Source organism: Jaculus jaculus, chromosome 16 (assembly GCF_020740685.1).
Source record: "Jaculus jaculus isolate mJacJac1 chromosome 16, mJacJac1.mat.Y.cur, whole genome shotgun sequence".
NCBI classification, from domain to species: domain Eukaryota; kingdom Metazoa; phylum Chordata; class Mammalia; order Rodentia; family Dipodidae; genus Jaculus; species Jaculus jaculus.
Genome location: NC_059117.1, coordinates 40,046,450 through 40,072,655, shown reverse-complemented (window position 1 = coordinate 40,072,655; position 26,206 = coordinate 40,046,450). Strand labels below are relative to the sequence as shown.

The 26,206-nt window shown below is 50.1% G+C and overlaps 1 protein-coding gene across 1 annotated transcript; it reads right to left on the bottom strand.

Moving 5' to 3' along the window:
- Positions 1-285: 285 nt before the first annotated feature.
- Evx1 (even-skipped homeobox 1) lies at positions 286-3,602 on the bottom strand. The gene is made up of 3 exons (XM_004652783.2): positions 3,176-3,602; positions 1,403-1,665; positions 286-828 (listed from the first exon to the last, which is right to left on the bottom strand). The coding sequence occupies exons 1-3, from the start codon at positions 3,600-3,602 to the stop codon at positions 286-288; spliced, it is 1,233 nt and encodes a 410-aa protein (XP_004652840.1).
- Between the last annotated feature and the right edge of the window lie 22,604 nt (positions 3,603-26,206).

Genomic DNA, 26,206 nt, shown 5'->3' with positions numbered 1-26,206 from the left:
ATCTCAATCTGGTCATGGTGGTGAGTGAGTGTGGTGAAGAGTGTGGAAGACTGGCCATCCCACTCCCCACAGGAAGCTATTTCCCCATCCCTCTCTTCCTCCCGAAACGTGACATCCACTGCCACTGGGGTGGGGGGGTTGGGGGAGCTTCCCAATCCTTTAGGCTGAACCCCTCCTTTCCCCTTCTGTGTCTTGGGGACAGGCGAGGGACAGGCTGAGTCCCAAGGAGCCCCCCCCTCCACCCGCGACATGCGTCCCGGAGCCGGCAGCCTGCAGGGCGACCCCTTATCTGGTGAGGGGCACCTCCTCCCTCTGGTCCAAGGCGACCGAGGAGGCCTTGCTGAGCACAGAGGGCGCAAAGGTGAGGAAGGAGTCCGAGCGGGAGGTGGAGGCACAAGTGAAGTCCGAGGCAGCGGCGGCTGCGGCGGCGGCCCGGGGCGCCAGGCCGTTGGCAGAGCCGCCGTGGCAGGCGAGGCAGGAGCAGGGGCCGCCGGCCGAGGCGCCCAGTCCGTGCGCGGGGCCGGGGTACAGGGGCGGGTGTCGGAAGGCGCACAGCAGTTCGGGCCGCGGGTAGGGCTGCGAGAGCACGCGGAACGTGTCGAGCGGGCGCAGCGGGCCACTGAAGGGCGACGAGGCGGCCGAGGCGGTGCCCAGGCCCACGGGCGAGTAGTACGGCAAGGGCAGGTGCGACGGGAACGGGTAGGGCAGGCCGCCCGCGGCCGCCGCGTGGCTCATCATGTACGTGTAGAAGGCGGGGTCGGCCGGGTGCGGCCACGTCATGGCCAGGCGCTGCCGCTTGTCCTTCATGCGCCGGTTCTGAAACCACACCTGGGGACCAGAGCAGCACAGAGAGGTGGGCGACTTAGGCTAGGCCCAGGTCCCGAACCCAGAAACTTTTGCCACACTCTAGGGGTGGGGATGGGAGACGGAAAGGTGGCCAATGCCCACCGCGTGGGGAAGATCCAAAACAAATACCAACCGGGCCAAGGCAGCCCACCTCGAGCTGGCATCCCTCCGAAGGAGACGCAGGCAGGCTCTCTTCCCTTGGCCCACACGGCGGGCCACACCACAGGCCAGAGTGCGTGAAGGTAGTGAGGGGACCTTTTCCCCTTGATCTGAACAGGCAGCCGGCATCTATCTCCCCACAATCGCATCCCCTCCCATCCCTCCTTTGGGACACTTTCCAGTCAATCCTAGAGGCACTTATTCCTGTAGGATATTTGCCTAGAAAATAATCTCGTGGCAGCCTAGGTACCGCCAGAGGGCAAAAGTGCACACACTGGGCCGGGACAGAGAGCCCAGGCCCACACTCCCTGCACACAATTGAGGCAGTGAGCACTTGGTTTTTTTCCTTCCTGCTGCGTGGGTGCATACCCGCCTCGCGCGTCCTGACCGCGCATACCTTGATGGTGGTTTCTGGAAGGTTTAGGGCTGCCGCCAGTTCGCATCTCCGCGGCCTGGATACGTAGTTCTCCCTGTAGAATTCCTTCTCCAGCCGCGCAATCTGCTCGCGGGTGAAAGCGGTGCGGTAGCGGCGCATCTGGTCACTGGCGCTGCAGGCCAAAGTACCTTGCGAGCCGCTAGCCCCGCCGCCGCCCCCACCGTGGCTCTTGGGGACGTCACTGCTGCTGTTCGGACTGTCGCTCAGTGCTTCGGATCCGGGCCCTGCACAGGAATCCAGAGTACACACGTGCACGCACAAAAACACACACGCTGCTGATGTGAGTCTATAGGCCCAAGGGTGCCAGCCAGTTTACTAGGAACAACCCCTCAGTCACTATCTCTACCAGGGCTCCGGGGACTCCAGGAGACATTGAAGGGGGTTGACACTGGGATGAGAACATAAGAGGGTTTGGGGACAGTCTTGGTCTGGCGGTTCGGAAAACCTGAGTATAGGGTATGCTGGGTTCAGACACCTGCTCTGGGCCACAGGCAAAGTACAAACGCCCCGAGCTTTCTGCTCGTGTTTGGCAGGTGTGGGCAAGGGTGAGCAGGTCTGAGGGGCAGGTGAGTAGAGATGCAGCTTTGTGCTGGAGCACTCTGAACTTTGGGACTTAGCGCATTGTGGGATGTTAAGCATGCAGGGAGTTTCCTTACTTTCTTGTGTGCCAGGATGTCAACACAGGTGTAGACGTGTATATCAGATTGCATGTCTTGCAGGGATGGCATGTTTGTGTGGGGCATAGGGTGCTGTGATAACACGTTATGGTAGGGAATCTGAGTTGAACAGATATGCTGGTACCGGGTAGGGGTAGGTACTCAATGAGGTAGTGCTAGCTGTCAAGGCCAAGAGGTGGTCCCAGGCTCTTCCTACCCATTCCCACAGGGTTGTGAAGGAATGTCTGTTGATGGGTTCACACTCCCTGTTTTTCATCCCTGAGAACAGATTCGATAGGTAGAGGAGACCCCTTTCTGGGCCACCCACCCCCCACTCCCACTAGACTTTAGTGGGAAGTTCTGCGGTTAATAACAGTACCCTCCCCTTAGACCTACCCCAGAGAAGGGTGGGGCTCCAGCCCCCTGCAGCTCCCTTTCCTTTGGGTGGAGAAGTGGGACTGGGAAGGGAAAGAGGAGGGGGAGGACCCAATCCCGACCTTTTCAAATGCAACCGGAGACCAAAGGCAATTAGACCATTGGGACCATTTCCGACCTGGCGCCACCAAGCCCGGGAAGTGACAAGGTAATTTGGACCTCTGACCGACGTGCAAACTAGTCGGATGGCTGCAGCACTCCGGCCGCCAGAGTCCGCCACTATTTTACGGTCCTTTATAGACTCCTGGCTTCCGTGCCTCCCTGTGCCTCGCATCCCACCAGCCACAAACTGCCTTGACTCGCGTTTGATCTTGCTCAGCCCTGGAGAAGGTGTCTTCTCCGCTCAGTTCAATCATTCCCACCTCTGTTGTGGGGGGGGGGGGAGCTAGGGTGTGCTTTGAATCCCTGGAGCCCAGGCCTTAGGCAACCCCCAAGACAAACTTGTCACCCTCAATCCCACCAATGCTAGAACACAGGAGACCTCCTCCAGGGTGCAGATAGCAAAAAATAAAAAAGAAAAAGAGTAGCTCAAGTGGATCCCCCTCCCAGCCATTCTGCCCAGGGGGAAAGGAAAGTCTTCCTGAGCTGAAGTGAAGGGTGGGCACGGTGGGCGGCCCGGGGAGTGGAAGGGTACGGTGGCTACCTTTGCTGTGCTGGTACTCGGCGTTCCCGGTGGTGCAGTCCGGGGTGCAGCTCACCTCGATTTCTTCATAGAAATCCGACTCGGTGTCTGAGCTGCTGGGTTGCCCCTGGCCAGAGAGGCTGTCCGCGGAGGAGACTGGGGGTCCCGGGCCCAGCATGGCCGCTCCGGCAGCCCGTGGCTCGGCGCCCAGCCCCGCAGCACTGCCTGCTAGTCCATCGACCGGCTCCTCCTCCGGGCCTCCCCCGCCGCGCTCCCGGGAGACCAGAGGGCCAGCTCGCGGGCTCAGGCAAGCGTGGGGCACCATCTTCTCTGGCGGCTCGGACAGCGGACTGCCCATGGCTTCGGACAAATTGGAGACCCTCTTGCCAACCAGAGTGCCAAGCTGACCCCCATCCAGAAACATAACCATGTCTTTTCGGCTCTCCATCCCAGGGCTCTCCGGTGGGGGAGGGGGAGGCCCCAAATGAGCCTGGGGACCCAAGCGGCCGGATAGATTTTTTTTTTTTTTTTTGGCTGCGAAAGGGACCAAGAGAGGCCCGGCGACTGGGTGGACTCGGAGCAACCAGAGCGCAGTGTCGACGGCGACCGCGGAGGTGGCGGTGGGGAGATAGGGTCACCTTGTGATGCGAGGGCTCCTCTGTGCCGCACCGCCTCTGGGAGGAAGCCCCATTGCCCTCTTCTTTCTAAGCTGTCATCCTCCTGCTGCAATCGTCATTACAGTAGCGCTGGTGACGCCACTCGGCCAGCGCAAGGGGATAAAATAGAAACGTCTGCCACAGCGAAGATGAAAGGAGACCCGCAGCTAATGGCTCGGCAGTGATGCGCCAGGTGTGGGCCTCGCTCGAATGGGGAGGAGGGTGTGAAAAGAGAGAGACACGCACACTGGGAGGGAGACACCCAGGCAGAGGGGATGCAAATGGGATTCCGCAGAAAGACAAGAGAGCGCTTTAGGCGCGCAGCGAGTTCCGCAGGGACAGTGGGACTCCGTCATTGAATACGCTTTTGATTCCCCCCCCACCCCTTTTATTGTTGTTTTGACTTTTGTCATCCTAACTCAGTGTCTTGATCTAACACTGCCTAACTGAGGGTTTGGAAGTGTGGGCCGGCTTACAAGCCCGGGTTCTCAGGGCCCTGGCAGTTTATTCAAGCTGGCCCAAAGTCTTTTTTTTTTTTTTTTTTTGTTTTTTTTTACAAGCTACCGAAAACGTTATGCCGCCCCAAATTGCTTGGAGAGCTTGAGCCTGCGGTATCCTTTCCATTCTCTTCTCTCCCATTCCCATCTGTCTCCGTCCTTCTAGGAACCAAACTTTTATTTTTTTTTTTCCTTTCCTAGGGAGCAAAAGAAACCTTTTTTTTTTTTTTTCCTTTAAAGACCCACAATGGCTCATGATTTTTTAAAACTCTCTTTCCATGTAGATGGCCTGGTTTGATTTTGAGAAGTTGGTGATTTTTGTTGTTGTTGTTAATTTCCCCTTCCTGTCTAGATGGCTTGACTTTGGGTGGCCATTCTTGGGAGAAATCGTCTTGCTTCCGCTCTGGCCTCGGAGTGCTTCAGGTATGTCAGGTGGGGAGAGGGTCTAAGCGTAGTCCTGTTTTCTTTCTTGCCTCTATTTCAAAGTTTTCGTTCAGAGTCAACGAATTCTCCCTGAAACGGGTTTTTTTTTTCCAGTGAAGAGGTGCTGGGAAATAGGGCTCCTATTGTCGCTGTGCTGGAGGGTCCCAGCTGGCAGAAGGTGGGGTAGGAGGGGATCGGAGCTTCAGGGCAGAAGTGAACAGAATACATTTTATGGCATTGCGGACAGCAGAGGCTGGACTTGCAGAGCCCTCCCCCAAGCCCTGTTCAGAGACACTTAGTTTGCTGTGGCTTCAAAAGCTGGGGTTAGAAGACCAGGTCACTGAAAATGAAAGAGTCCGTGGCTAGGTGAACTCCCAGCACTGGGCTGAAGGAGGTGGGGGGTGATGTTTTGGAGAGGCTGCCTATTTATAGGCGCGCGGGTGTTGGGGTAGTGTAGAATCCTTGTTGCGGCCTAGCAGGTGGGCTGGTTCTCTTTCCCCTTGCCCGAGGGCAGTCGGTGGGCACCTTCTGGGCTCAGCTCCTCTTTCCCCACCCCTTCCTTAAGAGCTGCTAGACCTAAATGGTCAGCCCACCTTAGCTGGCAAGGATGGCCCTTGTACCTCCCTCCTTTAGGTCCCTAGGCAAAGCAAGCCCCAGCTTGTAAAGAAAAGCCCCTCTACCTTTTTGCCTTCTACCTCCTCCTTTTCCCTTTTCTTCCTACCCTTTCCCCATCTTTCTAACGTTGGAGTTACGGATGTAATGGAGGAAGTGAGGAGGAGAATGCAAGAAAAGACAAAAATTCTCTGCCTACTTCTGCCTTACACTTCTCTCCCAAAGGAGCAATATATCCATTAACCTTGCCTGGGGCACAGGGGCAGATGGATGTGGAGGGTAGTGACCACATAGATATCGCCACTCCCTGGGATTCCCAAAGCCACCATCTGCTTTGCTAAGCATAGCTAGCCCAGAATTCTAAGAAAATATTTCAGAGGTCAAAGAGGAGCAACTGGCAGGGGAGGCCCATTCCCAGGACCTCCAGTGGCCACTGGAGGAGTTATCTATGGATTCTAGTATGCCTTGGGAGCACCTGACTTGTGTTCTCTTCTATGGAAATGTCTGTCTCAGTGCCACCCCTGCTTCCCTCTTAGTTAGAAGCTTCTAGAACTGGGCCTAGGAGGCACCCACTCTCCCCCTGCCCCCATGAGTTTACCACCTTCTCACAGCCACTCTTTGGGGGCTGGTCCTTAGAATGACACTCAGCTCCCATGCCCGCCCCCAGTTTTGCATTCAATAGGAATGTTTTGTGTTTGATCCTCTTTTCCTCGGGGTTTTCCCTGGAGATGAAAGCAGAGCCAGGATTGTGAGATCAAGGGGTGCGACTTAGTCTCCTTCCTGGGTCAGCCTGATGGAGCTGGAGGGGGGTAAAGGACGTCTCAGCCTCTCAGAGGGAGGCTGCCTCCTCTAAGCCTAGGAATTTTAGCTTCTGGGATATTCCTTCTCAGCCCCCACCCCGTCCCCAGGCTTCTGCCCTGAAAGCCTACCGGTTTCTTTAGTCATTGGGGCCTCAAACCCACAAGCTGCTTAAAATTTTTAAAAATCCACCTAAATGGCACTTCTAAATTCAGATGAAGAGAGGTCGGATTTTTAATGGGAAGATAAAAGGAGGGTGCTAGCTAAAAACACGCTTTGGTTTGGGGGTGTGAACTTTAATAGTCATTATCGTTGTTTTCATTAAGGTTATTCACACAGCACAAGAAGGAAGGAAAATTCCTATAGCGCATGAAGTCAGGGTAACCCTTCAAAACACAGAATGAGCGACAGCAGTCTAAGTGGGTTCTGGTCTGGCCAGCCACGGCGCATCTCATTTCCCTCCTCCCCTCTTCTATGGGCCTGCAGTCCCTTCCCCCGCTGGGGCGACAGGCTTAGGTCCAGCCGGCTCCACTGAGATTGAAATTCTTTGGACATCAAAAGCTCTGGGCTCCCGCTTCCGCCGGGCTAGGCCCAGGCAGGGCGTGGGTGGGACTCCTGGGGAGGTGACTGGAGATAAGATGTGCGGGTCGTTTTAAATGAAATCGGAAGCTCAGCTTGGGTCACCAGACGTGCGGATCTGCTGAACCGGCTTTGCCTCGCAAGAAAACCAGGTTGCAGAGAGCGGCGACAGCGGAGCTTGGAGATCTGCGGCCAGCTGGGAGCCACCGGCCCCTGAGCGGCTTCCCACTTCGGCGGGGCCTCCTGGCTGCAAGCTCGTACCTGGGAGAAAGGAGAGGGATGGAAGTCCTGAGACTGGAGCCAGGAGCTGGTTTGGGCTGCTTCAAGTCGAAAAGTCAGGAAAAAGCTAAATATTTTTTTTTGCTTGTCTCTTTGGTAAAATGTAGGAACAAAGGGAACATACTTTTAAACAATAAGAGCCACCCAGCCGCTGTGGATATTGTGCTCAGGCCCTCTTTCAGCTTGGGCATTGCCTTCGAAGACAGGTGGGGTCCCCAGAGTGGGGAATAGCCAAGGAGGATGGGTCTGGAAGTCAGTTCCCCCTTCTTTCATTGCACTTCTCCCAGCCACCTCTCTGGGAGCCCACTGTCATTAGATAAGTAGGGCGCTCAAGGCCCCACTCCTCCATGATGCGGTGAACAGGGCATCTGTGACCTGCAACAAAGAACCATTTCTCCTTTAGACAGGAGGAACACGTGACTCCTGGACATCTGGTTTGGAAAAGTGCCACCCTCTCCCCTCTATGCCTTATCAAATGAAGTGCCCTACCTAGGACAGAAGCGGGATGCTTCCCCAACACCTGCTGCTCCTCAGGTCCCCAGAGGTGGTCTGCCTGGGCTAGTGAAAGCCTAAACTCAGGTTTCCCAACCCTAATCTACCTACCCAGTGGCCCACCCACTCAGGGAGACTGCTGCAATCTGGAATCAGGGGACCCAAAGCAAGACTGACACTCGAGGCCATCCCCAAGATGATGCTTGCCCCTCCCTCAAGTTAACCACTGGATGGGCCCAAGTTTGTTCCCATCCAAGAGGAATTTTCCAACATCCAAGCATAAAAAGGCCTGGGCAACTCCTTGGGTCACCCTAGCGGAAGTGATACAGGTGATTCTTTCCTTGTTACTGTCCCCAAACGTGCTTTCATCACACATTGGCAGCCATTTCTCAGTGGACCTACATCAGAATCCTTTAGCGGGCTTCTGCAGTGCCTTTTCTCCTACACATGTGGGGTAGCCAGTGGTTCTAAAAAGTGGTTAGGGAATGAGTGTCAGGTCCAGGCTCATTCCTCCCTGCAAGGTCCTGTTTCTGCCTTTCTTTGAAATATCCCTCAAGCCCAAACACTACCTTCAGTCCCCCAGAGGCAGCACTCCACAAAGCCTCAGCTCTTGCTGGTATCCCGCTTGGTCCAGAGCTGACCTGCCCTCAAGAGCACTTGTATGGAAAGAAAGCCCAGGGTTCCCCGAGGATTAGTCCTCACCATGCTGCTACCATCTCTCCCAAAACACATACTTCTCCCCGGAGGGCCAAATGGAATCCACCTGCCAAGAGCAGCAGCTACTGGAAGCATTTCACGTTGCTTAGCTCTTTCCATTCTAACAGTGGTCTCAGAGGAGGATGTTATGAATCCTCCCTACTTTACAACCAGGAAACTTTACCAGAGAGAAGTACATATATAAGTGAGAGGGTTCAACCCCTCATCCTCTGGCTGGAAGTCCAGCTTCAAAAACAACTAGAGGTGGGGGGGGGTGGAAAGCTCAATGGTAAAACACTTGCCTAGCATGCATGAGACCCAAGGTTTTATAAGGTGCCAGACATTGGGTTCTGAGGCTTTTGCCAAAGCCTTCTCACTTCTATTTCACTCCCAGAGGAGGAGGGGCAGTGAAGCTCTGGCCATACCCACTGGGCCTGAAAGAGAGCAAATTTTAAAAATTAGCTACAAACCGTTTGGAACCTTACACTCTGATATCCACCAGCTGCTGGTGGGGACTGGGGGGTGGGGGGGACAGGGAGGAGGGCTACAAAACCACTCTCATGGATCCGGATATGAGAAACTACTGTTCCCAAGCGGGGGGGGGGGGGGGTCTCTGGGAATCTGAGGTGGGAAAACAGTATATTTAGAGTTTAAGGTCAGAAATATCCAAATGTCACTGCAGTCACACAGACAGTACTCAGTTCATCTGGTCATTGCGGTCCACAGAGACCCTGAGTGCCACCTGATTTTAACCTCTTAGGGGTGAGGGCTTCTTGTATCTGGCAGCCCTTTCCCTAAAGAACAAAATATGCACAGAGGTACTGGAGTTGCTCTTTCGTTCTTGAGATTCCTCCCCACTGCTCAGCCCCTCTAAAGTCACCAGACACATCAGCCTGATCCATCCTAAGGGATTATTTGCCAGTCTCTCCCCCCAAACTGTCTTCGAAGTTTGCTTGGCCTAAGGTACAAGAGCTGAGGGCTGGCCAGGCTTTGCACACCTGTGACCTGGGCCGGGCAGCAGTTCTGCACAACACTTTCAGGCCTTGGCCCTGCATTGGATGGAGAGGCAGGACTGTGCCTTGGACTGACCTTCCCCTGAGATAAAGACCAGTGTTTCTGGGCACTGCTGGTCAATTATCATGTTACTCCATTAGATTGCGAGTTCCTTTCCCAGATTTGGTTTTCTGTTTTTGTTGGTGTGGTTATGTGTTTGTGCTTGGGCTAGAACCATGGTCCTTGTACATAATCATCTGACAAGTTTGCCACTAAGCCCCACCCCCCGCCTTGTCATCTTGAACTTTCTTGGGGATGGAGGTAGAAACAGGGTCCAGCAGTGTAGCCCAGGCTAGCTACCCTGAAACCTCCAAGGTACAGGCAGTGTGAAGCGATCCTGCTGGCCTCAGATCGGAATGATCCTCCAGCCTCTGCCGCTGGGAGGCTGGAGTTACAGGCAAGCACCACCATGCACAATTTTTGTTTTGTTTTTAAGGTCTTTATTTGCTCACAAACAGAGATAGAGAATGGGTATGCTAGGGCCTCTTCCCACTGCATGCATCACTTTATGCATTTGGCTTTACCTGGGTACTGGGGAATCACACTAAGCCTGTTAGATATTGGAAGTGTCTTGACCGCTGGGTCCAGCCCTTAACCGAATTTTGTCCAGAGAGAGATCTTTCCCAAATCCCTGAAGACTGCAGGAACAGGTGACTTGTTCTCTCCCTGGAGCGTCCTACCCGCGCTCACGCCCCCTCCCCGCGCGCGCGCACACACACTGTAGTAATGAGACACAATCGCGCACCGCTGTGGCCCAGCCAAGGGACCCGGACCCCGGTCAGGGCGGAATCCCTACATAGCGGGGCCTCTTCTTGACAACTTAGTGGCCTCACGTGGGCCGACATGTTCTAGGGGTTACTGGCTCCTCCTCCGTCAGCCAGTCTGGCGGTGTGGTTTTGTTTTGTTTCTTTTGGTTTTTCAGGGTAGGGTCTCCCTGAAGCCCAGACTGACCTGGGATTCACTGTGTAGTCTCAGGGTGACCTCGAACTCAGGGCGATCCTCCTTCCCCTGCCTCCGCAGTGCTGAGTTTAAAGGCGTGAGCCACCACGCCGGGCTTCTGCGTGATCTTTGACGTCTCTCCGCCGCCTCTTGTATTTTCCCCGCCCTTTGTCGCCCAGCAGGAAACAGTGTCTCCCAGCAGCCAGAGGACCTCCCAGGTGCAGGGTGGGAGAATCTCGTCCTCCACTCCAACCAGCAACTCCGACTGATCCCACTGGCTCAGCCCCTCCAGGGCCAGTCGTGAAACGGTGAAATTTCTGGAGACTTGACTTTTAGAGTCCCCCGGGAGCCCAAGCTAACCCTTTCCCCTTCCTATGGAACTTCAGAGCGCCCGACGGGCAACCAGAGGGGTTGGGGACCTTGCCCAAGGGCACACAGCCGAGGAGTGGCAGAACAGGAATTTTGATTCAAGTCGTCGTCAAGCTTCCAAGGGACAGATTTCTCGCTGCAATAAATAACCGCATCCCCTGATATCCAGACTGACCACTGTGATGCCTTGACATGATCGAAACCCCTGGACAGGGGCCAGCCACCCTTGCCCACACTGGCTGCTGCCCTTTGATTAACCTGGGAGGAGCGGGCACTATCACCAAGACTGGGCCCCAGGGCGCCGCGATGTGGAAAGACTGTGAGTATGAGAGATGGCTTCCGGGGTGTGGAGGGAGGCACCCACTATTGGGGGCTGATGGCAGTGAGCCGGACGCGGGAAGAAAGTGTGCCGGGAAGGCCCGGAGCTGCGGGCTATGGCATCACCGGCCGCGCGGCGCAGTCTCCCGCCCAGGTGCTCCCTGCCCAGCGCACCGGGTGTGGCCCAGCCCCGGAGCGTCCTTCCTCCCCAGCCTGGGAGCCAGCCGGTCCCCGCCGCTGCTCTCCGAGCCCTCGGCCTCCCGCCGCCGCGGTGACAAAGCTCGGCGCTCGAACTGCTGTCTCGGTGCGCCCCCCACTGCCGAGCGCCAGAGGCGGAAGTCGCGGTGCGTCCCAGCATCCCCCCTGGCTGGGATCCCAGGGCTCTACCCCGACTGCAGCCCAAGTTCTCTGACCCTCAAAAGCGGTCGATCTCGACTGGCTAGGGTTAGGTAATTGTCAGTTCCCAACACCGATGGATGCGCCCGCCCTCGGGGCTGGAACCCCCAGGAGAGGAGTGCCACCGGGTCTCTGCTAAACACAGGTGAGAGGTGGAATTGGCTCTCCTGCAAGGACACTCTTCCACCTGTCTGTGTGCCTGGGTAAGAGGGCACGATGTGTGGAAGTGCCGCCTAGAGTCCCCTGATCAGCCAGTATCTTCAGTCCAGTCATGTCCCCAACACCCGCAGGACCCCATGTGATGTGGCTCACTCAGTTCCGGCAGCGGAGGCCGCGGACACTGGTGTCCCAGCAGCTCTTTCCTCACTGGCGTCATTGATAAACAGGCAGGTTGTCTTCTCAGGTTGCCCCACAGACAGTGCTCCGAAGAAGTACAGATTTTGGTCCCCCCTCTGGGATGGATTGAATCAGAAACTCCAAAGTGGGACCTGTAATGTGTTTCAAGTGGCTTCTCAAGTGAACAAGATGCCCCTTCAAGAATAAGGACAGCTTCCTAGGGAGCTCATGCCTGGAATGGCTTTCTCGAATGGAGCTTTTTCTGGGCCGGTTACCATATTTGCTCACTCTCCCACCCCCGTTCTTTCCTGTTACCACTCTATGCATCTCTGGGTACACTTATCACCCAGTGATATCAGTGTCTAATTTCCCTCCTCACTCACCCTCTCTTCCACTGCCTGAGCACGCGCGCATGCCTGTTAACTCGCTGCAGGGCAGATTTGTCTCACCCGGAGGGTTCTCTTGCAAAAAGCCCTGAGAATGTGGCTGAGTGCTTGTTGGCCCCACACGGAGAAGAGTAGATCTTGCATATCTGGGCTTTGTGTTTGGGCAACCCTCCTGCTGGAGAACAGGTGGAACAGGAAAAGGAAAAAAGACCTTAGGAGTAACTGGAGACAAGAAATAGTGAGGTAGAGGAATGGTGTTTTTGTGGGTGCCCTAGGAATTATGGACATGTTAATCCGTAAAGGGGTGCCATGGCTGTGTAAGCACCTCCTGCATACAGCTTTTGGGCTTAAATTACACAAAGATCCCTCCCCTCCACTGGTGATGAATCCATGGACTTGCTGCCACCCTGTAAAAGCACTGGATGTCTCTCTCAGAATGGCAAGTATCTTGCTCTGACTGGTTCAAAGCAAACATTTTTGGAGGAACCCAAAAGGGCTTAGGCATGTTGCTATAGATATAAGTACTTTTTGTATTATTGACACATTTTGCTATTTAATAAGTTAAAGGTTCTACAAGTGTTGTAAATAAGATGGGCTGGCACCAGCAGGCCACCAAGAATCATCTATCACCCACCAATAAAGACAGCTCCACTTTCTGAGTCCTGGAACTGTTCTCAAAGCTGTGCATGTGTATCTCTTAATCCCCACAACTGCAAGTTACTGCAATTATCATCATGCCCACCTATAAGTGGAAAAACTAAGTTAAAAAGGGGTTAATTACTTGCTCAAGGTCACACAGCCTACCAGAGGCAGATATGAGTGCTAAATCCCAGCACAGGTTCCTCCTACTTCCTGGGTTCAATCCCAGCCTCTGAAGTTCAGTGATCTCAAAGATGAGTAACTAGACTATTTGAAGCCCTAAAGAAACACTAGAGTTTTACAAGAGATTACAACCAGCGCTATGCATAGTAACTAGCAGAGACTGGAAGTGTAGTTTAGTGGCTGAGTGCATGCTTGGTGTGTGCAAGCCTCTGAGTTCATTCTCCACTGCCCAAAAACCAATAGCATAGTAATAATAAAGCTAACAATTGGATAATCTTTCTTATTCAGGACACATTTTCATACTCATAGTCCCATTTGTTATAAGAAGCTTCTGAAACAGAAAGAACAGCTATTTTATAATTCCCCTTTTGCAAGTAAAGAAAATTCCACAGAGATTAAATGCCTGCTCCTGGATGATTCTATTAGTGAGTGGCAAATTGAGAAATATTGTTATTCCTTTTGATTTCTTTGCCATTTACTTTTTCACTTCAGCTACTATTCCTGTATTCTCTTCCTTCCTCCCTTCCTCCTTCTCTCTCTCTCTTTGAGTTAGGGTCTTGTTCTAGACCAGAATGGCTGTGTAGCCTCAGGCTGGCCTCAAGCTCACTGATCCTCCTACCTCTGCGTCCTGATTGCTGGGATTTAAGGTATGTGCCACCATGCACAGCTGTTTTGAGACAAGGTTTTTCTATGTAATCCAGGTTGTCATTTCAAATTTACTATCCTCCTGCCTCAGCCTCATCAATGATGGGGTTACAGGCATACATCATGGTATCAATACTGAACATCCATCTATCCTTTTATTTTGTTTATTTATTTATTTATTTTGTTTTTTGAGGTAGTGTCTCACTCTCGCCCAGGCTGACCTGGAATTCACTATGTAGTCTCAGGGTGGCCTCGAACTCTCGGCGTTCCTCCCACCTCTGCCTCCAGAGTGCTGGGATTAAAAGCATGCACCACCACGCCTGACTCTTGTTTTATTTTTGAGACAAGATCTCATGTAGCTTAAGGTGAAGTCACTATGTAGCCTTTAACTCCTGATTCTCCTGCTTCCTATTCCTTAGTGTAGGAATTGCAGGTGTATGCCACCATGTTCTGCTCATCCATTATTATTATTTGTTTATTTTGATGTCTTTTCAGACAGGCTCTTACTCTAGTCCGGGCACACATGGGGCTCACTGTATCCAGCGCTATAACTCACTGTGACCCTTGAACCTCAGCTTTCTGAGTACTGGGGTTGAACCTGTGTGTCACCACACTGACTTATCCATTTAGGTTGTGCAGCCCAACTTCCCTGCCAGCATCTTATTTTCCTCCTCCCCGGTCCCTAGTGGGGTGATACAGGATAGAGTTGTTCTTTTCACTGACCACTTTAGGAAGCCAAGATTTGTAGAGGTCGGAGGGCTTAGCCAACATCATCACACAGCCATGACAAGGAATAAAGTCTCAGACTTTATGGAGCAAAAATAAGAATTTTGTAGAGAACTCTACAGAATGAATGAATTATTCTTGGTCCGTGTCCCATCTTTAAAGCCTGGCAATGCCGATGGATGAACAAGGAAAGGCAGGCAATTACAAGACGCTGTCATTGATGACAAGCATGCACACATAACATACTGTTGATGTAGCCTTTGATTATAATGCACAAAGTTGTTTCATGACATCCATTGTTGGCAACATGTCAACTGTGGAATGTTTTTCTAATTATTCTGGAGTCAGCCTTACTGTTCTTGGAAAGGATTACAAGAGGAATAAAAGGTAACTGTTACAAAAATAGCCGTGGAAAGGGCCAAAAGGAACCTGGATCGCCATCTCGGACTTAGCTCTGCCCTGGTGTTTGACTCTGAAGGGTTGGAGCACATTTATAAGTGGCAATAGTTCAGTCTTTTTGTTGTTGTTGTTATTTTGTTTTGTTTTTTGTTTTCAAGGCAAGGTCTTGCTCTAGCCCAAGCTGATCTGGCATTTACTATATAGTCTCAGGGTGGCCTTGAACTCACAGCCATTCTCTTACTGCTGCCTCCCCAGTACTGCGATTGAAGGCATGCATCACTGTATCTGGCCTTCAGTCATAGTTTTAGTACCGAGGAGCCAGATTAACTCCAGAATGGACCAACTATATTTTCTTTTTATTAGAACTGTTTTTCTGTCTTATCCTCATCTGTGCCACTATATAGCAAATAGATAAAGGCAAATGCCTTGGCTCTTAGCTGGGAGCCTAATTTACACATTCTCAGTCAAGACTTACTACAGGGAAACCCAAGCCTTCCAGAGGAAGGGAAGAGTCTCCCCACATAGCAAATGAGAGAAATGAGGCACAGTGACTTGCCTGAGGTCCTAAGACGGTAAACAGGAGATCCTGGAAAAACTTTTGCTTATAAATTTAAATTGGATGGGTACAGATTGTAAGATCTCTTTTTAAAAACTTTATTTTTATTTATTTATTTGACAGAGAAAGAGGGAGAGAGAGACAAAGAGAGAGATAATGGGCACACCAGGGTTTCCAAACACTGCAAATGAACTTCAGATGCTTGCGCCCCCTTGTGAATCTGGCTAACATGGGCCCTGGTGAATCGGACATGGGTCCTTTCTTTGGCTTTGCAGGTAAATGCCTTAACCACTAAGCCATCCCTCCCTCCAGTCCCAGATTGTAAGATCTTTTGATCCAACAGGAAAGGAGCAGCAAGAAGCTGGTCTGAAGTAGAGTGAGGCCTGGACTGAGAGTTCAGACTTCCGGGCTGTCTAAGAAACTTGAAGCAAGACTGTAAGTTGAACACAGACTGATCGTGAAGCAGTGCTCTTGAACTAACCCAGTCAAGATTTCTGACCTTCAAAGAGTCTGTGATGTGATGAGAATACTGACTCGCAAGCCAGGCAGACCTGAGGTTGAACCCAGTCTAGCACTTGGCAAGCAATAACCTTGAGCCATACAAAGCTGCAGGATTGGGCTGGAGGGATGGCTGAGCCATTAAGGCATTTGCCTGCAAAGCCAAAGGACCCAAGTTTGATTCCCCAGGACCCATGTAAGCCAGATGCACAAGGTGGCACATGCATCTGGAGTGTGTTTACAGTGACTGGAGGTACACTCATTCTCCCTCTCTCTAATAAATAAATTTTTTTTAAGAAAAAGAAAGCTGCAGGATGTCAGATCTAAGATGTAGCTGTCTGAGAGAAAATAGAAGGCCTACCTCTCAGAACTGCTCTGAAGATCCAATGAGAGGTTGAATGAAAAGGCCCTAGCCTATGATGGGTGCTACATAAAGTACAAGTTCCTGCTTGCTCCCCACTTCCATCTTGCTGTCTCCCCAACTTCACTGTAGTGCCTGTGACTCCCCCTTCTCAACATCATCCTACAGGTGAGTGAACAGCAGTGAATGCACAGAGAGGGTGATGACATCACAGGTTTGAGTCCCTCTTCTGATATGATGGCTACTATGTGCCTAGAAATGAATGGCTTCAGAGCAGAATTATGGTGCATTCACATTTTCACTAGATGTCTGCAAGTGTGGAATTGGTTAAGTGCACATTGAAGTAATAAATTATGTGACTATCCTCTTTGCAGCACTGTCATAAATGGCATCCTGATTCCTGTGACCTTTGTGTAAAGGACAGTCACTGATATTTCGAGTGGTGTGAAGAAAAATCAAGATTTGCCTAGTGAGATAACAGACCAGAGGCATAGGCAGTAGATCCATAAATAATACAAGACCACTGCTGCTCTTTTAATGACAGTGGCAATTTAGAATAATGGGTAAGAGCACAGAACAAAATTACACTGTGCAGGTTTTTATCTCAGCTCTGCCATTTTCTATACCATCTGTGTGATGTTGAAAAAGTTACTTTGGTTGCTCGAGTCTCAGTTTCCTCATCTGTGACATGGTGTCAGCAAGGGTTAAATGAGTTGGTACATGTAAAACACTTAAAAGGACATTTATAGGCTGGAGAGATGGCTTAGTGGTTAAGGCATTCGCCTGCAAAGCCAAAGGACTCAGGTTTGATTCCTCAGGACCCACATAAGCCAGATGCACAAGGTGGCACCTGTATCTGGAATTCGCTTACAGCAGCTGAAGGCCATGGCATCCACATTCTCTCTCTTCCTCCCTCCTTCCCTCTCTCTCTCAAATAAATTTAAAAAAAACAATTAAAATAAAGGCTGTCTAACACATAGTAACTCAGTAATGTTAGCTGTCACTGTTGTGGCATATCAATTATGGGGAGGTGGACATGAAGGAGTTCTGTGAGTTCATGGGATGAAACGAAGATAAATAAAACAAAAACCCTGTGCATGGGGGAAATACAAAGCCAGATAGACCTGGGCTTCAAGTGCAGCTTGGACAAGTCACATAACCTGAAGAGCCTCAATTTCCTTTCCTATACAATGGGGTGGATGAAACCTATTCTGCCGGCTGCATGTACTTGATGGTCCACATCGAGGCCTATCACCTGTCCTTTTAGCTTTTCCTCTTTGACTGGTGATAGTTTGCTTCTGCTTACTATAGAATATGGCCTCCTGGGAGGAGCCATGTCTTAAGACATTACTTGCCTGGCCTTGAGTGAGACATTAGCACTTCACTAGTGTTCTAGGAATAGGTGGGAGAAGGGCTGGAGTACAGGTATAGGGACATGCAGGAAAATGAGAGGAAGCAAGTTGTGAGTGGACTTCCAAGTCAACTCGCTTTCTTCATGCTATCTGAGGAACATGGTGCCAGGTCCTTTACACCATTCTCACTGGTGTGATATCATAAATTGCCAAGTAGGTTCTTTTGCCACAAAGTCTCTGCTATTTTTTAGCATTTATTTATTTATTTGAGACAGAGAGAGAGAATGGGCATGACAGGGCCTCCAGCCACTGTAAAAACAAAAAGTTAAATTAAAAAATAAAGAAGGAAGGCAGGTATGTGACATGTCTGTAATCTCAGCTATTTGGGAAACTGAGGAAGGTGGATCACATAAGTTCAGTAATTTGAGGCCAGCCTGGGCAAACACAGAGAGACCTCCTCTAGCGGGGGTGGGGGAGAAAAGGAAGGGAAGGAGAAAGGACAAGAAGAGGAGCCCCACGGGCACTGATTTCAGTACAATGCTGGAAATGGGGAAAGCACACCTAAAGGCCCAGCCAATTTGGAAAGCAAAAGTCCCGGATTATCTTTCTCCATCTTCTTCCTCCTTGTTGGCCTGAATTCCAGCAGAAGAATCAGGTGGTTTGGGGTTGTGGTTGTTTGTTTTGCCTTTGGAGTTTTTTGTTATTTCATTTGAGAGAGAGAGAGAGAGAGAGAGAATGGGCACTCCAGGGCCTTCAGCCACTGCAAATGAACTCCAGACACATGTGCCACCTTGTGCATCTGGCTTACATGGGTCCTGGGGAATTGAACCTAGGTCCTTTGGCTTTGCAGGCAGGTGCCTTAACTGCTAAGCCATCTCTCCAGCCCTAGAGGGTTTTTGTTGTTGTTGTTGTTTGTTTGTTTGTTTGTTTCTTTTTACAGAGTCTCATTTAGCTCAGGCTATCTTTGTTCATTTTTTTTAAATTTATTTATTTGAGAGCGACAGACAGATAGAGGGAGAGAGAGAGAATGGGCGCGCCAGGGCTTCCAGCCTCTGCAAATGAACTCCAGACGCGTGCGCCCCCTTGTGCATCTGGCTAACGTGGGGCCTGGGGAACCGAGCCTCGAACCGGGGTCCTTAGGCTTCATAGGCAAGCGCTTAACCGCTAAGCCATCTCTCCAGCCCTCAGGCTATCTTTGAACTTGCTATGTAGTGGAGGATTGCCTTGAGTTCCTGATCCTCTTATTTCTACCTCCCAGGCGCTGGAATTATAGGCCTGTACCAGCACATCCAGCTGGTTCAGGTATTGCTAATCTCAATGGTGAAGGTCTCAGAAGTTCTCCAGAGATATTTAAGGTGAACTCAATCTATGTGACATTTGCTGAAGCACTACTGTGAGCTAGTCAGCTGGTTATAACTAATGATGGCAGACACTTGTCTCCACAGGTCAGTATTAGTTTCTAGATTCATCTGTGTCCATGTCTTTCAAGTGTAAAGACCACATCCCCCTGCCTCAATTGCAAATGGAAGTAGCCTTGAGACTGAAATCTGACCTAAAGGAATGTAAGCAGAAATAATATGTGGCAGCTTCCAGGAGCATGTCTTACAAAGCAGAAAGGTGGGCTGGCGAAATGGCTTAGGGGTTAAGATGCTTGCTGGCAAAGCCAAAGGAACCACGTTCGATTCCTCAGTACCCATGTAAAGCCATATGCACAAAGCAGTGCATGCATTGGGAGTTCATGTGCAGTGGTTGGAGGCCCTGGTATGTCCATTCTCTCTCTCGCTCGCTATCTCGCTGTCTGCTTGCAAATAAATAAATGTGTTTTGTTTTGTTTTTAACCAGAAAATGTGGTCAAGTTGACTCATGCTTTTGATCCCAGCACTTGGAAGGCTTAGGTAGGTGAATTGACATAAATTTGAGACCAGCTTGAGCTACAGAGTGAGTTTCAGGTCATTCTGGGTAAGTGTGAGACCCTACCTCAAAACACACATGTGTGGGGGCTTCAGAGGTTGCTCAATGGTTAAAGATGCAAAGCCTGATGACCTGAGTTTGATTCCCCAGGACCCACATGAAGTCAGATACACAAAGTGGTGCATGCATCTGGAGTTTGTTAGCAGTGGCAAGAGGCCCTGGTACACCCATTCTCTCTCCCTCTGCTTGCAAATAAATAAATAATATTAAAACACACATGCAGAGAGGTAGAAGCTCTTTGTGTGATCTTTTCTCTAAAGAAATCAGTGTGTGTGTGTGTGTGTGTGTGTGTGTGTGTGTGTGTGTACAGGTGTACACATGCTACCATGCACATAGGTCATGGTGCACATGTGGAGGTCAGAGAACTACTTTAGTGCTGGCTCTCACCTGTCCATCTCATTTGAGGCTGGGTTTCTTCTTTTTGGTGTTTCAAGATAGGTCTCACTCTAGCCCAAGGTGACCTAGAATTCACTAGGGAGTCTCAGGGTGGCCTCGAACTCATGGCGATCCTCCTACCTCTGCCTCCAGAGTGTTGGGATTAAAGGTGTGCGCCACCACGCCCAGCCACGAGGCTGGGTTTCTTGCTGTGGACGCTCACTTTGTTGACCTTTGGTGTACTCACCAAGAGTTTCTGGGAAATTCTGTTCCTGAATCCCATCTTGTAGTCATTGTGCTGGGATTACGGAAGCCCACCACGAATTGTTAAATAGGGTCTGTGGATGGAAGGAATTCAGATACTATAGCTTGAGTGGCAAGTGCTTTATCCACAGAGCCACCACCCCAACTCCTTTGAGTGGTCCTTATCATTCCTCTATCCTGCTGCCGGGATCTTGTCTGCTGACATCCTGAGCCTACGTAGGCATAGCAGTAAGAGGGGAACAGCCTGGGTGTTTGGCATCATGCAGCAGTATACCAACCCTGGACCCATGCAGACTTAGAGGTGAAAACCTTCAACCTTTATCTTGTTTAAACCATTATTATTTCAGCTTTGTTGTGTCAGCTTGGATGGTTGATTTTTGACACTGTGGATCAAACCAGAGCCTTGAAGATACTAAATGTGCCCTGTGTTCCCTGAACCACTTGGCTACCCCACCAACCCCTATTTTAGTTTTTTGGAGGCTGGACTGGGAGCAACTTCTCACTAGCACAATGTGTGAGTAAAAGTTCATGGCCTGTGAGAGCTGACCTCCAACCGTGATGAGGAGACAGTCCAGGTGTGCTGCACTTGCCTCGTGAACAAAAAGCAGGGGTTTGGGGGTATAGCTCCATGGTAAAGCATGTATCTAGGATGAGCTAAGGCCTGGGTTTGATTCTCAGCTCCATAAAAAAAGTAAGAACAGAGCTACTTTATCTATTGGCACAGACGTATAACACCAGCTACTCAGAGGGTATAGCAGTAAGATCTCAAATTCAAAGCTTGACTAGGGTACACAGTGAGTTCAAGACTGGCATAGGGAACTTAGTTTAGTAAGACAGTATCTGAAAATAAAATGTTTTTTAAGGGCTGGAGAGATGGCTTAGCGGTTAAGCGCTTGCCTGTGAAGCCTAAGAACCCCGGTTCGAGGCTCGGTTCCCCAGGTCCCACGTTAGCCAGATGCACAAGGGGGCGCAAGCGTCTGGAGTTCGTTTGCAGAGGCTGGAAGCCCTGGCGCGCCCATTCTCTCTCTCTCCCTCTATCTGTCTTTCTCTCTGTGTCTGTCGCTCTCAAATAAATAAATAAAAATTTTTTAAAAAAAATGTTTTTTAAGAGCCAGGCATGGTGGCACACGCCTTTAATCCCAGCACTTGGGAGGCAGAAGTAGGAGGATCACCAGGAGTTTAAGGCCACCCTGAGAATACAGAGTGAATTCCAGGTCCACCTGGGCTAAAGAGATCTTATCTTGAAAAACCAAAAAAAAAAAAAAAAAAGTTCTTTTATTCTTCTCATTTTTTTAAATTATTTATTTATTTATTTGAGAGCAACAGACACAGAGAGAAAGACAGATAGAGGGAGAGAGAGAGAATGGGTGCGCCAGGGCTTCCAGCCTCTGCAAATGAAGTCCAGACGCGTGCGCCCCCTTGTGCATCTGGCTAATGTGGGACCTGGGGAACTGAGCCTCGAACCGGGGTCCTTAGGCATCACAGGCAAGCGCTTAACCGCTAAGCCATCTCTCCAGCCCTTCTCATTTTTTTTTAAAGAGGGTTGAGGATATAGCTCAATGGTAGAGTGCTTGTCTAGCATTTGTGAGACCCTAGCTCTAATCTCTGGTACTACGGTGGTAGGGGAGGAGAAGAGCTAGAAGGACCAAAGACCTATAAAAGCACAGGAAATGAAGGAGTCCTGTCCCAAATGAGTGAGAGAGCTGGGCGTGGTGACTCATGCCTTTAATCCCAGCACTCAGGAAGCAAAGGTAGGAGGATCAAGGCCACCCTGAGACTACATGCTGAATTCCAAGTCAGCCTGAACTACAGTGAAACCCTACCTCGAAAAAAAAAATGAGTGAGAGAGAAGAAAATGTTTATGCTTTCTGAGTGCTCATTGCTGTGGTCAAAAGCAACCTGAGGGAGGAAGAGCTTATATGGGCTTAAAATTCCTAGGAAGACAGCCCATCATGGAAGGGAGGGTATAGTGGCACAGTACCAATCAGGAAAGACAGAATGAGATGCTATGCTCAGCTAGCTTTCTCCCTCTGCCCCCAACAAGGTCTTGCTACATAGTCCTGGTTCCCTTGAACTCTGAGTGTAGGCCATATCGGCCTTGAACTTGCAGCAATACATCTGTCTCTGCCTACCAGGTGCTAGGATTATATTCACGTATCACCAGGTCTTTCTTTTTTCCTTCTTTTAAAAATATTTTTATTTATATATTTGCAAGCAAAGAGAGAGAGAGAGGGAAAGTATGGGTATATCAGGGCCTTCTGCCACTATAAACAAACTCCAGACACTTCAGACACTTGTGCCACTGTGTATGTGGCTTTATGTGGTTACCAGATAATTGAACCTAGGGTCATCAGGCTTTGCAAACAAGCACCTTTACTGGCTAAGCCATCTCCCTAACCTTCCTTTTTCCCTTTTTATTCAGACCCCAGCCCATGGGGGCGGTGGGACTCACATTCAGGGTGGGTCCTTCCACCTTAGTTAAACCTCTCTGGAAACACCCTCATAGACACACCCAGTGTGCCTGTGCCCTGGGTGTTTCTTAATCCAGTGCAGCGGACAGTGGAAATCAACTATCACACTTGATAAGTGTGTGTGTGTTTTCCACTGACAAGTTTGCATCTTCATAGAACTTCATACCACACTAAGCCCTGTTCCAGGCTGGTAGCCAAACCAGAGAAAATGTTGCTACAACATAACTCATGACCTAATTATTTTTACATATATAATATGAGACTTTAAAAATCATGTTATCTGCACAGGGGAAGCTCCTAAATGAGATAGACATTGAGGAGGGGTTGGGAAGAGAACAGAGGAGTTTTTCAGGAAATAGAATGGAAAAATGAATATGCCTTTCTCAGAAGACTGGTTGAGAAAAACAGACAACTCCCAATTTCTGCTCCCAATTTGCTGTAAGACCTAAGTGAGCTATTAAACACCTGGGACCTTATTAAAATCGGGTGGTAATTTCATGTAAAGTCAGTATTGTTCAGCTTTCTTGATTTCAAATCCAAATTGAGCCTCTCCCACAGAAACTGTAGCTTTTATAAGCTCTTCAGTTACTCTCGGGGAAGTAAGAAGATATGTCTGACTAGGTGACACAGTTGCAGATAGATATTCCATATGCTAACTCAACATCAGTGCCTCACCCTTTTCTTTCCTTGATGGAGAAACATTAAGGGCTCTGGCCTCCTTTACATGCTCAGTCTTGGGTGGGCAATGCCCCTAACTGAAACACAAAATGCTTTACAAGCAAGTGCCTATAACTGCTGAGCCATCTCCCCAGCCCATGAAGCTCTTTAGAAACACTTCTCCTTTTCCACCCCAGCTTATTACCACCCACAACTCATTTTCCATCTACTGTGTTTTATGATAGGGGGTCTCCACCACTGTGGCTCTCTGCTCTTCTAGCCAATTCTTTCTTGTTCCCCAATGAAAGACAGGGGACAGAATTCAGAGTTGTGACAGGGCCGGCCAAAAGTCTTGGCTGTTAGTTTTCTAATCTCCTTATGCTCATAAGCGGCAAGTTTGGAAGTTTATTGGAAATTCCCTGATGACTATATGTACTGACTTCCAGTGAGATCAAATTAGCACTTTCAAACATAATTGCTGTGGTACTGGCCAGTGCTGTGAGTGGGGTATAACTGCCCACAGCTCTGTGCAGTCATTTCTTGGACAAGAACCCAGCTCTGGAAGGTGAAAGCAAGACACATGCCCGTCCTCATGGACTCCTTTATGACATCCATGCAAGAAATTTGGTAATGACCAATGGGATGGATTTTAGTAAGGCCACTATGTAGCCAGGAGAATGAGCCAAGAGTAAGGGAAGTTCTGCACCTGCCCCTGTCACTGCCTGTGCAACCTTGAAGCTGTGGTCCTGAATCCCAGCCCGGGCATTCTGTGACTTCAGGCCTGTCCTAATCCTGAGTTCTACCCCCATCTTCCACTGGGGAGCCAGAAAGAATTAGCTAGACAAGCAGAAAGCCACAGTGGTAGGGATCACCCATCACAAAGCACAGGGGGTAGAAATGCCAGGGAACATACCCCAGTGTCTACAGAGCAGGCTGGCAGTGGGAATGGAGGAATGGGGGCAGGAGGGGCTGGGAAGCCTGAGCCAGCAGCTGTTTCTCAGCTCTATTTCATAGTGTTGGCAGATACTTGGTTTTCAAATATTGGCAACTTAATTGAATTATAGAATTCTATGTTGAGCAAATAATGGCTATAGCCCCCAAAATGCCCCACCAGGGCAAATGGAGCCTTGCACTGTCCACTAAGTCAACGCAGACGAGCCCAGGTTGGAAAGGGGGTTGGAAGCACACGTCTATGCACTGCATCCAGTCTAGGGCTGGGTCTGGGGGCCCCTACCTACCCTCACCCCAACCTCAGTATCCCCGGTCTTCTCTGAGTTTCAGAGCAGGTCTACGTTCGCCCAGGTCTTTCTCTTCTACCCACAGGTTAGGGACGACAAGAACTGAACTGTCAGGGCGTCCAGGTGGAGCTGCCAAATCGGATATGCGCTGGGCAGCAGGAGTCGCCTCTGGCCTGTGGCAGCTTGCAGAGCACTCCACGCGGGCGGTGGTTCTGGGTTCTGCTGTGGCCTTCTCTTTCTGGCAGGACATTAGAGTTCGCATTTTCCACGGTGACTGCCTGGGAACTCTGCTGGTTGTCAGATCCTTGCCGAGAGCCATACGGATGACACAGGACCCGAGGCTCTGGCTGCACACTCGGTCGCACGCACTGGCCCAGGGAGCAGGCAGGCGGAGGCGGGCTCTGAGCTCAGCGAGAGAATTTCATCCCCAAGGCTGGTATTTACTCGGAGGAAATTCGACCCTCCAGGAGCGGTGGGCTGGTGTCTGCGCCCTTTCCTGTTTGGGCTTAAAAAGGGATTCTCGTCGGCTGAGAAGGGTTCCAGATTCCGGCGGTGTCCAGCCCCTCTGAATTGCGGGGAGGGGGGCTATAGAACCTCAAGGGTGCCCACTCCTACCTGCCCTTTTGTTCCACACACATTGGTGCTCCCCACTTATTTCAGTCCGCGATCCACCAAGGCGATGCTCTGCCACCACAGAAGCCTATTTTCAGTGCCGTGCACTTGGTGTTGGGAGAGCTTCAGGACAGCTCTGCCTGCAAAGCCGGCGGTCTCCATCTGTCGGTGACACTGTCTTAATGACAAAGACACTCAGTACTCCCATTTCTCAGGCATATAACTAAGTTTATTTCCCTCTCTCTCTCTTTCTCTTTCTCTTTCTCTTTCTCTCTCTCTCTCTCTCTCTTCATAACTTTATTTATTTATAGTCTTTTGAAGCAGGGTCTCTCTGTAGCTCAGGCTGACCTAAAACTCGCTCTTTTAGTACTGGCTGGTCTTGAACTCACTGCGATCCTCCTATCTCCGCCTCCCAAGTGCTGAGATTGAAGGTGTGTGCCACATCCCCACCTTGGTAAAACCTGTTTTTTGGAGACAGCTTTAACATTTATGAATTTAGTTCTTCAGTTTGTTTTTGAAAATCACTTCTGGAAAATTTTCCTACTTAAACATATTCAAGAATACTTACCATGTTTTAGTCATAGTGAAAATGTGCAAAGAACCCAACAGTCTTATCAACATATAAATAACGGTGGTTAAATAAAACAGCACACATTAAAGAATCCTCTTTAGCCGGGCATGGTGGCGAACACCTTTAATCTCAGCACTCGGGAGGCAGAAATAGGAGAATCCCCATGAGATCAAGGCCACCCTGAAGCTCCATAGTGAATTCCAGGTCAGCCTGGGCTAGAGTGAGACCCTACCTCAAAAACAAAAACAAAAACAAAAAGAAGAAGAAGAAGAAGGAAAGAAAAGAAACCTCTCTAGAGAAGATCGGTGTGTTCACAGGCAAACAGCTCTAAGCTCACATTAAATGAAAAGGCTAGGGCTGGAGGGATGGCTTAGCCATTAAAGTGTTTGGTTGCAATGCCAAAGGATTTGATTCCCACAGTTGCACAATGTGGCACATGCACCTGGAGTTCATTTGCAGTGGCTGAAGGCCCTGGCACACCCATTCTCCCTCTCTATCTGCCTTGTTCCTTCTTTCTCTCTCTCCCTCTTTCTTTCAAATAAATAAGATAAATTTTTTAAAAATGAAAAGGATAAATTGCAAAAAGGAGTTTGCATAGCATTATTAAACATTGTTAAAATGGAAGAAACAATCCTAGCATGGTGGCACACGCCATTAATCCCAGCACTCAGGAGGCAGAGTTAGGAGGAGCACCACAAGTTCAAG